Here is a 12779-nt window from a genome sequence, read left to right on the forward strand (position 1 = left end):
CATGCAATATGTTATGTGCAAACAAGATTACTGAAAGAATGTTGTCTGTACCAGAAACTTTGGTTTTCCTCATCTGTAAATTGAGTGAATTCACAGGAGGAGTGAAAGGTCTGGAAAGAAAACATTTCCTGAGGTTTAACTGGGAGCTTCCTCTGTGCAAGGACATCTTCATCACAGGTTCCTCTGTTCAGACCTTAGTTTACACTCTCCCAGACAGTGTACTGCTTGACAGTAATCGTTCAGTAGCGTGACTGATTAGTTATGTAGGAATCTGCTAGAGGAAAGTGAGGTTGAATGGCAGGAAATAAGATGACTGAAGCCAGAGGATGAACAGAGCACAAGCATGTGAGCTTTGCCGTGTAAACCCCAAGTTGTATGATGCTGGTGGTCAGGCTGGCTGTTACTCCGTTTGGGATCATCTTTATTAGTGGTCTCCTGCCTTGTGTAGGTGTGGTGGTTTTCTTGTTGTTCTTTTCCTGTTTGTGATGGGTTCTGCAGATGCCTACCTGCTCAGGAAGCATTTATTTCATTGCAGAAACTGAATTAGGCATCTCTGTGTTCTTTGTAGAAGCCTGGGTCCAGCACATAATAGATTCCTGTAGATATTGTATCTATTCTATAGATTGTGTGTCTATCTGGAAGCAACCAGAAGGCCAGGCTTCAGAACACCATCTACAATGAAGGCCACAGTTATGGCATAAAACCAAGGTTAGGAAGCAGTATCAGGGTAAGATGACTTTCAGACTGAGCTTGTCAGTATTTGAGAAATTGTTTTAACAGGAAATAGCCACAGCCAGAACATGAGTATTCTGTTCTCATTCAGTGTCGGGGTGGAAATAACTTGTTTGTTTTTTTCCCATGTAAACATAAAGCACTTACCCATTTGTTTCCCTCTTTAGCTGTGTATTACATTCCTACTGGAATCCATTAGTCAGTTCCCTTTGGATTCCTCTGTCTTTCACAAAGCCAAGACTGGCTGCAAGTCACAGTTAAAGAAAATACATTGTTTGGGATGGGGCAGGGGGAAAAATGAATGTGTACTATGGTTTAACTCTTGGTGAACCATATCATAGGGTTTTTTTGCAGATGGGAAGTACGCAGGGCAATTCTATCAAAACTGCTGGAAAAGAACACTGCTGGAAGATGATTCACGCAAGGCGTTTTCGCATCATCTGTTTTCCTGGGTTTAACTTTGGTCTCTGTCCAAGAAAAAAAAAAGTAACAAAAGTGTGTAAAAAAAAAAAAAAAAAAAGAAAACCACAAATGCAGCTGCAGACCAGCTGGTGTGATGACATGCAGCACAGCTAGTGAAGGGACTATATTTAACTGTTAGCACTTCTGAGGGCTGCTGTGATCTAGCACTTAGGAAATTTGCATAACCTTCCTCAATTGTGATTTTTATGTGGATTCCCTGTTAAGCATATTTCTTATAAGCCTGATGTGTTTAATCAGGTTTGCAAAAATTTATCAGGTATAGTAAATTCTCTTGTTCTTTCAAGGATGTAGTAGGCTTAAGGGAAAACATAAAATACTGCTAGAGTTAAGGAAGCCAGCTGAGTAATGAAAATGAATCAGTCTGGACTGTCTCAGTTCATTTATTTGACAGGGTGGGGGACAGGATATCAGTGAGGCTTATTTCTCAGTTTTGAACTTCTTTCCTTATCACGTAGTCAGGGCAGTAATAGGTAAACTTTAAGGCTTAAGGTAACTTGGTGGCAGGGAGTTTATTAAGGTAACTTGAGGATAATGAAGAGAGCCTGCTTGTTCTCTGCACAGTCATTTCTGGTCTTTCTAAGGAAAGTAACATCAGTATAAGTCTCTAAATAGTTTTCTCCTGCAGTCTCTGTACAGTACTGAAGTCATTTGGCTTTGCATAGGCCATTATAATGTGAATGACTGGAATGTATGACTTCTTTTTTTCTTCCCTCCCCATAATAATGAATATGCTTTTATCTTATTTTTAGGATGGCCCAGATTCTGAAAGAAGGAACAGAACGAAGCAGGAAAGTGCTTGGCTTTTCAGGCTATGGTATAGCTTTGACCATAAGTATCCTTCTGAAAACACAGCTTCACTTCAAGACGTGAAATATTCAGACTTTTTTTCTTGCCATATACCCATATGCAGCTTTAAGCACTTGCGAGAGTCAGGCGTGATAAAGATCAAGTATTTGACAAGGCACAACTGAAACTTCACCTCGCTGACTCAGAAAACGGACGTTTCCATTTCATGCACAGTATCTCACATTTGCCAGATGACCAAAAAAAAAAAAAGTCAGTCCTGTGAGCTGAGGTTTTGCTTAACAGTAAGACAGACAATTAACTATTCCAATGAGTATGAACGTAGAGCGTGTCTTTTTGTGTCTATATAGTACTGTACAACCTTTCTGAAGCTGTTTATGCTGTTTAGATAGCCTTAGTTGAACTTCATAATAATTTTTATGTACCTGTCCCATCCTTCATGCTTGAGTTTGTTGGCTTTTTCTTTTTTTAAACTAGTTAGTGTATTCCTAATCAATATATCGTACAGGTGTCCCTCCTCAATGTTTTATATTCACTTAGTAGAAAATGGGAAAGCTAAAAATGGGAAAGCTAATCTTGTGGCCATGCCAAGTCACTTTTAACTAAAAACTTAGACATTTCAGTATTTGATTCCTGGTAATTTGTGGGATATTAAAGATACCTAAATACCTGTGACAGGGCCTTAATCTTATTGCAGCTTGCACCTGAGAAATTAATAAATGGCCTGAGAACTTGTCCATTGGTGGTTGACATGTTGCTGGCCTGGTTGGAGCACATTTGTTTCCTTCCTTGCTTTGTACATCAAGATCAACCATTCATGGAAACCAAGGTATAGTGTTGGAAGCATTTGGATCCAACTAGCACTTCCCTATTCAGGATAAAATCTGTGACTGATGCTTTCAGATGATGCAGTAGTGGGACAAAGCCCAGAAGGGTGTGTGCGCGCTAGTTTAAATATTCATAACTGTTAATGATTTAAAGTAAACAGTTTAAATGTAGTGACTGGTGTCCAAGTGCATCAAGGTCATTTTTTGTTCAAATACCATATTCGTATTTTAAAAACAAACAAACAAAAAGACTTGTGTGGTGAGAGCGGGACGTGGCTGTGACTGACTGCCTTCCGCCCACCCCCCAAGGAAGCAGAAGCAGAGCTGTCCTCTTCCCCTGCCTTTACAAAGGGGATGTGCCCTATGAATAACAGGAGTAGTTGGCAATGCTGACTTCCCTTCAGCTGACACCAGCACAAGTGCAGTCCCCAACAGCCCCAGCAAGGGGGGAGAAGAGGGGGGGAGTGCGAAGTGGAAATTACAGCTTAATGAGCTGTTTCACAGAACTTTTATTTAAAGGATGCTGATAATGCACTTGCTTTTTTAGTAGCAACTAGCAATCTTTAGTGAAGCTTTCTGTGAAGTTTATGCTGAGGAAACTGACGTGCAGAGGCAGAGCTGTCGTACTGTATCTTAAGTTAAATTCTGCTACTTCTCTTGTAAGGAAGCATTCAGATAAACATCTGCTGGGCGGGTTTTAGTTGCACCTAGAGGATGATCTGCAGAGTTGTCACCTCTATATTTACATCTAAATATCAAAATATTTTTTGCTGATGCATTCACTTGTTTTTTGAGTAGAAAGGTAGTTTGTCTCAAAAATCACTCTTCGCAGGAATGAAATTTAACTTGAAAAAGATCTAAGATGCATTAGGCAGTGTGCTCTAATGCTGGCTATTTTCTGCAGAGCACGGTGTGGAGGAGTAACTGGGAACTTCATTCCTGTGGAACGTGGAGTTCATTCAATGTCATGGGCTTTTCTCTGGGTGCAGCCCCAATTGTTAAATGTGAGAGAAACAACAACTCAGATGAAGTACCAGGTGTCTTTTAGTGGGCTTGCTTTTTTTATGATGGATTTGCTACTTGCCTGTCTGCCACAGGGAAACACTTAGGCAGGTAGGTTAGTGTAAGGGCTGGGGGGAGAGTTTTTCTTTCCAGGACCGGATGTAGCCACGCTGTTAGCAGAGGAGGTAAGGAGGAAATATAACCCTGCAGTGGCATCATCACACCACTATGTGCTCAAGTCAATGCACTATGCCAGGCTTTGCCAAAGAGGAGGGATACTCCTTGGCTAAAACTACTTTTTTTTTTTAATTCTCCTCACCTTCCCTAAACCTGCATCTGTTGAGTTAGAATGAGGGAAACTATTAATTCACACATGGACTTGATTCTCTCTCTGTATAAAGGCTTAAAGTAGCTAGAATACCTGTATCATGTTTGCATTTAAAATAAGCAGACTCACTTAAAAAAAAAAAAAAAAAAAACAAAAAAAAAAACCACTTTTGTTTCTGATTTCAGACAACGTTTGGACATCTTAGCACTCTCCCCGAGCTCTGTTCTTGAGCCAGGCAGGATTAGCATGCTGCTCTGTAGCAGGGACACCTTTTTTGACTCATGAGTAAATTTTTTTGACTCCTCAGTCATATCATCAGTCTAGAGTAATAGTGTGAACAAACATGGATTTGTTTGGAAGATTCCAGGTCTACTCCTGATCTATGGTTGCATCTGTGGCTCACTGACCAGCTAGTAGTGGACCAGTTCAGGTGACTGTAGTGTGCATGCAACATCCTCAAAACAGTATTTCATCATTGGCGTGTGTTAAGCCACATAGGTATGCCACCTTGTTATCTCTAGCTTGCAACCTCAACATTGTGCTCCCACCTGCAGAGCAGAAATACCCTTGGACCTAATAAAATTAAAGCACTTGTACCTCTGCTTGCTTCTCCTGACTTCAGCAAGCCCAAAAGCTTGAAGTGTTGCAACTACATGAAACTACAATAAGGGAGTTAGCTAGTTCCCCTTGCAGAAAACGTGGGTAAAGAAGCTGCCCTAAAAAGGATCAAGGGAACATTGGGGTGGGGGAAGGGAGATGTTTTTAATTTATTTGTTTATAAATGTAGATTTTTCAATGGATGTTACACGCAGTTATTGAGCAACACACAGATCAAAGGCAGAACCATATTTATGTACAACTGTCTTTTTATTTTAAATAGTGGTTTTCAATTGCTATTCTGTTTTCCTTAACTACTTAAGTTATTTAAAGCCAATTCTCACTCACAGTGGCCCTCCATTAACCACAACTCTACCCAGCTGGTGTGGCCTCATAGCCCGCTGCCTGACGAGTCCCCAGGTTTATGATGTAAGTAGAGTAACTCAATACTTTTTTTTATGTATTTATCTTCACCAAAGCATTCTTTTAAGAAAAGATGGTATGATTTACTTATTGTATGTAAGTGCTGGTAAGTGATCGTAGTAAATTGCTTCCAAATATTATGTCTGTTCTTAACACTTTTAGACAAGATTGTTTTCTTGTTACTGCTAGGCTTGTATTGAGGTCTCCTTCAGAAAAGACACTGACACGTTTACCCATGCCAGAAAGAAATCTGGTAGAATGTCCCTTCGTTGTTTCCACAGTGAAATTTAAGATCACATTTCAGAAACTGTTGATCAGTTGCTTATCTCAGTCTAGCAGGGCAGTATACTACTTTTGCAGCCATGTCTTGCAATAATTAATGCTTCGTTCTCCTGTTACTCTTGCAGGATCCTGATACATGTGATAGATGTCATTCCTATCTGTAAAGTGCTTCTTAAATCTACAACTTTTTATGAACTGCTTGTAAACAAAATCTTAGTACTGTGTGATCATTTCAGTTTGCAGGTTCTCCAGAATGGTAACATCTTTGTTATGTTCAAGTAGCACAGCCAGTTCTCTATTAATTTTGGACCAGACTTCTATTTTTCCCCCAGAAACTTACAAATTCCACGTGCAACTTTGATATATTTCCCTGCATTTCTTTTTGTATTATTAGAATCTTACTTTTATCTGACAGTAAAACTTCAAAGAAATTTTCCTCTTCCACTGCTTATTTAGAGCTATTAGTAATGCAAGAAATTGGCCTTGTTCCCATCTTTGCAATGCCATTGGAGATCTTAAAACAGATCTAGGCTGGAAAGCATCCATCAGAGCAATTAGCCTACTTGTGTGTTGCACATGTGGCTATCTGTGTATGATCTTATAAGATTACTTTTCCAGTAACAGAGGATCTAACCAGAATGAGCATGTAGTTTTGGCTTTCATTTTCTCTACCAATTTGGCTCTTTCTTTACTCATTATTAACGACTGCCATTAGCTACAACTGATTTATTTAATTGGATTGGTTCTGTGGCATACCTCACCATCCCATCTTGAGGTGTTAGCTTCATCACTGCATAATTCACTATTTATGTAAAAAAAAAATGTTAAAAGCCTGCATACTTTTTTTTTTAAACCCATATGATGTGGAACTTTCATGTTGTAGTCTTTCTTATTGTTCCTATTTTGGTGCATTTCTACATTAGGATTAGGAATATCAATTTGAGATGCAATTTCTAGTTCCCTTTCCAGGTATCTTAACTCTGTGATTGCTTTTCATTTATTTGCATGGCTGCCCTTGCAGCCATTACCAGCTAGCATATTACTAGCTAGAACGCTAAGGAATCTTCTTGCCTTCTTAAGTGCAGGTGAAGCAACTCAGAGCCATGTCTTTTGGGGAACAGAAACTGCTTGGAGTAGTTCTGCTTTTGTGAGGTATTTTTAGGAAAATTGCATGGTACATCTGAGAGGCTTAAAGACTGAAGACCTTGAATGTGTTTAAGGAAAAAAAAAAGGCAATGTAGCTGGAAAACGTGTTTTGAATAGTAGAGAATCACAAGTGCACTGACTGTGAGATTACAACATCTACATACTGTGGAAGAAGAAAGCATACAGGTATATGGCTTTATATACTCACATCTTTCTCTCCTGGTATTTTCTGCAGTGCATGACCACTTGGAGGGCTTTCCAATTTGTCCCAAACTAGTGTAGGCAATTTTTAATTCACTTTTGATGTGTCCTTTGAAACTTGCAGTAATTCTCTATTCTACCAACCACTTATCCCATTTGGAAGAAGGATCTATATTCTCATCTGCTCTTCCTGATGAAGCACTGCTGGGGACTTCGTTTTTGCTTGGTTGTTCAGGCGTGTCTTCTGTGTCCTACACATGTCCCCACCCACTTTTTTGAATGTTTAGCTCTTGCACCATACACAGTGTGACACTTGGTATGACAGTAGAGAGAAGTGGTTTTCTAAATATGTAAATCCAATAAAGAAACTTTGTTTGCAGTATGTCTGAGTCTTGGGGAAAGGAACTCTCAAAACTGGTGAGAACTGTTGTTTCCTCACCTCAGCCCCCTCTTCCTAGTGGATCTAGCTTTATAGCAGAAATTTAGTTTCCTTGATGGATTTGAACTCAACTGAGAACTAGAGAAACTCTAAGCAGAGCATCAGATTTAACTTGTAATATATTTTGCATGCATAGTACATGACGCTTTTACTTTGGAGCCACAAGATAAGTAACTTCTGATGCAAGTTTTGTCATTTGTGATGCCTGTGCTGTATCCGCTACCAGCAGTGGAAATAGTGCCTACCAGTGTTTTGCACATGTAGCATGCTTTGTGCTTATTTTCATACTGCCTGAAGAGGCAATAAAGACCACCATTGTGAGCAGTAGCTCTAAATAAGCTCTAGCAGTGTGAACATCTCCAGCATGTGGTCATAGGCATGTGACCTCTCAAACAAATTTTACGACAAATTGGACAGAATGCTGTGAAGTCCGTGGGTTACAGTGCCCAAGTTGAAACAAGATTCAGTCTTTTGTAGAATGTTGGATTTAGGTACTTTGACATGATAGTTTTTAAGTAGTGAAGTTCAGACCTGTATTTCTTGAGCGAATTGAAGTTACTCTTAGAGAATTGTAGGGGATTGTAGGGGCCAGTTTAGGGTTATTCTTGGAAGAATTTCAAGTCTCGAGGGACCTACTTGGATACATTTCCTGTCTTTCTTGAAAGAATTGTTCATGCTGCGTGAAGCACAGTAGGTTTATTCATGCATCCTCTGTCCTTGCAAACATAGCATCAAATGCGTATACTACATGGGCTTGTTCATGTATGTTCTCCGGGGAAGCGTGTGAAATGAATTGCCTGCTGTTGGTAGTGTACTTCAGAAGTGAAACAAGTACGAGGAGCTTGCCTCACACAAAGCAATGTTTGTTCAGTACATTGAGAGAAAGCTCAGTGCTTTCTCCGGAACTGATCATGTTTATGTAAAAGTACAACCTGGGAAAACCAGAAAAGATTTAGTCAGGAATTGCCACATAGTGTAAGGCTTGCGGCCCCCCTCTCTACTCAATATTTTTCTTCCAAGAGCTGTTCAGCCTTTTGGTTGGGGAAGCTCAGGTGTAATGTGTGTTCTTACTAGTTTCACATCTGGTATGCCCTTGCTGCCAGGACTTGCTGTGAAGTGGCATTGTGGAGTCAGGAGGTGACTTGGGAGCTTGCTGAACTGCTCCACGTATTGCCCTGGTATTGATCGCAGCACCTCCAAGTGCGCTGTCTGCCCTCCCTTTGCTTCTCCGAGGGCAAACACCATGACAGGCAACTTGTGATACAGCTTTGCAACTACTTTAGCTTTTCAGAACATAAGTCTGCAGTCACAAACTACCCATTTTTTTACTCATATTAATGTTTCTGCTTGTCATCTTAATTTGAATGTCTTCTTCAAAAATGGAATATAGAAGGATATCAGACTTTCTTAAACAGCTGGTTATTTTCTCTACCTTTTTTATTCATCTTGGTCTTATTCCCCAGACTTGCTTTTTTTTGCAGTAGAAAGTTTATAAGGGCTGTTCTGTTCACTGTATCTGAACCTTTTAATTTTTACTTTTGTTCTCTTTAAGACAGTTCAGTAGTTTAGGTTTTTTTTTGCACTCAAAGGAAGAATCCCAGACTCTATTTGCTCTTTGAGAACAGTGCTCTTTATCACAGTAACATTATCTGTAGTAGGTGGTGATAAACTTGGATGCCACAAAGGTTCTGAGAAATTAGCATTCAGCCTAAGTAGGACTTGTCTTGTACCTGACACTGAACTGCGTCACTTACTTTTTTGTTGGTTTTGGTAAACTCCTGACACCTCTTTGAGTCCTGACTAGTTGACATTCTGTATCACCTAGAGAGTTATGCTGCTTTATTTTGAGTGGTTGTCGTTCTGAAATAAGGACAGGCAGTTTTCCCAGGAAGTTTTATTTAGCTAGGCACAGAGTTTTTCATCGCAGACAGATTAATCAAAATTGTCAGTCTCAAGTGTACTGAAATCCTGTTCTGCAATATAAGTAGGGTTTTCTGGTCAGGCTGATCTCACATAGCCTGCGCCCTCCTTCCTTTCTTGTAGTGAAAGAAAATGATGTATTATGAGAATACAGTCCAGCCTACCAGGGAGAACACCAATACATGCACCTAAATTTCATTTTCTTGCTAGGCAATATGGAGCCATTCAGACAGAAAAATGCTTTCAGTTGCAAGACAGCAAGCTTATAGTACTGATAGAATTTTCTTTGAATATGAGGAAAACCCATTTTCTGACCAATTCAGCCTTTTATGAAGACCATGCTAAACAGCAGTGAAATATGGTGTAATGGCTTGCTGTTGTACTGTGCTGTGTAGGAAAACTAAATTCAAGTGTTTTATTATACTTCACTGATTTCTAGTCCTTGACAATATATTTCATCCCATCTCCATCAAAATAAATTCATAGGGTTTCATGAGCCACTTGCCTGAATGACTTTGAAAAGAGAACACTTCAGAACTAGTCACAAAATTATGAAGGAAGCATTTTCTTTTATCAGCCTTTCCTACTGCCAGGGCTCAGGAGTGTTCCTAAGAACTAGGTCAAGTAATTCTCAGTTTAGTATCAGGTAAACAGAGTAAGCAGATATTTGAAATGTGTTTAGTTCTTGAACTAAACAATTTGTCGAGGAAGCCTTGAATATAAAGAACTTGGACTTAATGAATTCTTAGCAGTTTACATGAGTCTTGCTTCTGAACTTGTCTAACTAACGAAAGATGCAACTCACTTTATCTAGAATTACTTAATTGTGCTTGGTCTCAAGTCTTTATTTTTCCTATACAGCCTTCTAAATTGTCATGCAAAAACCACCATAGACTGCTTCTCTTATACTTCTGGTAAATTTCCAGTGCTATTAAATTGCTAAATCTGTTCTTGGATTCAGCTCCCCCTCATCTATCCACAAGAGCAGTAGTTATTCAGGGAACAGTAATCTGATTTGCGAACACTGGGTTCAAGGTTATTTTTAACACCTTCTTAAAGTGGAATTTTACCTCTTGTTGCTTCTGTATTGACATGTAGGTAAACTTTCCTGTTCTGTTATCTTTCTGGCGAAGACCTAATGTTGTGCACCATACAAAGACTTTTCTCCTTTATTCCAGAATCAAGAACAGCTTAGAGAAGAGGATTCTGATTTTATTCTTAACGATGGTGACCTCACTGTGACATACGGTGACACAACAATAACTGCGAACGGTTCTTCAGGCCCCCATACAGCTACCACTAGCCTTGATGGCAGGAGAACAAAGAGTAGTTCAGAGGAGGCACTGGAACGTGACTTGGGAGCAGCAGACCATGAAGTTACAAGCAGGGGTACCCGGCTAGTTTTTCCTCTGGAAGACAATGCATGATTACTGACTCAGTAAAAACAACTCCTGCTCTGTGGATGGATCAAGGAAGACTGCAGGCCACTGTGTCACTTGAGGTGGGATGCTTATTTAAACAAGTTAATGTGTTTGAGTGGTTTTACTAAGGTCTGAAGATGTCCCCTATTTTTTACTCAAGATGCTGACAGTGGGGCTTTTCTAAATGTCTGCAAACAGACAAATGAAAACTGGTCACACTCTGCTTTTAAACCACACATTGAATCAAAGTATAATTAAGATGCTGCAGTTGTCTTGTTCAGCTGCAGCAGCTCTCTCTGAGAAGAGGTATGTGACAAAATTGTCATAGAACTGAGCTTGTCTTGGCTTAGCTTGTGAATGTGGAAGAAGAAATACAAACAAGATGATTATGAGACAAAAAGGAATGTGTGTGTATCTGAATGTGGAGAGATCCATTGTTAACTCCTCTAGCAAGGATGAGGAATCTGGAGGTAAAATGGGATAGTATATCTTAGGAGCACAGATGCGTGAATGCAGCACTGTGGCAACTCTGTTACTACAAGCTGTACTTAATGTGTTTCAGGGGAAAAAAAGGGAAAATAAGATTTCTTCACTGGACATGTATTTAAATAGGAAGACAATGAGCTGTTTGTCCCCTTAGCTGTGGGAAACTTTACTACTACTATTAGCCTAACTTCTAGTGCCTCAAAAGAGTAACATCCAGCTTCATGTGGTCCAACCCATGCCTGACCTCACACAAGCCTGGAGCCAGGCTCTTGAGCAGAAGTCACGAGGAAAAACTTTCTCTCCCTTAAGGCTATTAAAATCAGATGAAGATAGATGGAAATATGTTTGGGCTGGGGAAAACAGCTGATAAGAGGAGGAAAAATAAGGGAAAAGAAAAAGAGAGCAGTATTGAAGTTGCATGGAACTGTGAGGTTTCATATTTCTCAGAAGAATCCATAGACTCTGCTTACAGTTCCTGTGTGACAAACAGCAAACATTTAATTATAAGGACAGACAAACATTACGGGCTTTACCATTTGTGTCTATCCTAAAAGAAAGGTGTTTACTGCTCTTCTTTTTTGCAGAGTAGATGTGAAACTTCAGTGGGGCATTGCACAACAACATATAAACTACAGAAGTGACAAACTGTAGTATCATCTTAAATGTGAAAAGGAAAAAAAATCTTTGCCTAGTATTTAGCCCATTTACATGTAGGCTAGCTTTAACGTATTGCTTAATGCTTTTTACTTTCAAAGTGAGGCAGTATCATTGTCTTTGCCAGTAGCTGAAAACTGTTATGCTTTGAAGAGCAGTTCAGCTGTTTAAAGCATGCTAAAATGTCATTTCTCATGTCTCGAAAGGTTTATTTTTCAAACCATTCTGTGGCCCACTAATGTGATGCAATATCAGTTTGTCTAAAAATTGTGGTTTTATCTTGCTGCCATTTCAGTTGTTCGTCATAAAATTGTGTGTGAGTAAATACCCACTCTGTTTTTCCTCAACTATTAAACTTAATGATGGGCTAACAGTGGCAACTTACTGCTACAGAGAAACATTGCAGTTGTATCGTCTAAGTCTGCTTTCTTTCACATGTGTTTGCTGATGAGTGATCTACCTCCTTGTGCATCCCTCCAAGATGAAATTTTTAAAGGGCATTGATCTGTAATGACTGTCTGACATTAAAGAAAAAAGACTCGAAGAAACAAAGAAGCTTTTTTGTGGGGAAAACTGGAGGTCTGAGCTCTGCTCTTAAATGGTAAACAGTAACAAACCCTGATGAAGATCTCTGAGAAGAACAAACTCAACAAAGACAAAGATGGCAACGATCCACACTCTATTTATACTGTTCGTGGTTTGTTTTATTCTCTTTTTTCTTAAGTGCTGGCAGTATAAAAAGTAGCTTAAAAATTACAAAAACAAGAGTCTTGAGGACCCACTCTGAGTGAGGACTTGAGACTTCAACAACAGTTAATTGAGTTATCAGCGAGTTGTATGAACCAAATTGTGGTTTGAGACAGTGAAATTTATCCAAAATAAATGTACATAATACTGTAAGGCAAACCTTTACATGCAGCTTGAAGCTGAAATGTACCAAATTACTTTGACTAAAAAACAGGGGCTTATGCAGAAATCTGTTCTTTAGAAGAAAGATCATGTACAGATTGTAAAAATAAGAAATCTAATGAAAT

At 39.3% G+C, this 12779-nt stretch overlaps 1 protein-coding gene across 2 annotated transcripts in view; it reads left to right on the forward strand.

Moving 5' to 3' along the window:
* The window catches only part of SLC9A7 (solute carrier family 9 member A7), a 66938-nt gene extending 54793 nt beyond the window's left edge, over positions 1-12145 (forward strand). For both annotated transcript variants that reach the window (XM_080585042.1, XM_080585043.1), the window contains 3 exons: positions 1965-2047; positions 5097-5202; positions 10363-12145. In XM_080585042.1, the coding sequence (XP_080441168.1) occupies positions 1965-2047; positions 5097-5202; positions 10363-10611 (438 nt within the window). In that variant the 3' untranslated portion in view covers positions 10612-12145. The remainder of the gene's footprint in view (positions 1-1964; positions 2048-5096; positions 5203-10362) is intronic.
* The last annotated feature ends 634 nt before the right edge of the window (positions 12146-12779 follow it).

The sequence above is a fragment of the Anser brachyrhynchus genome (genome assembly GCF_964034855.1).
Source record: "Anser brachyrhynchus genome assembly, chromosome: 1".
In the NCBI taxonomy this organism is placed as follows: domain Eukaryota; kingdom Metazoa; phylum Chordata; class Aves; order Anseriformes; family Anatidae; genus Anser; species Anser brachyrhynchus.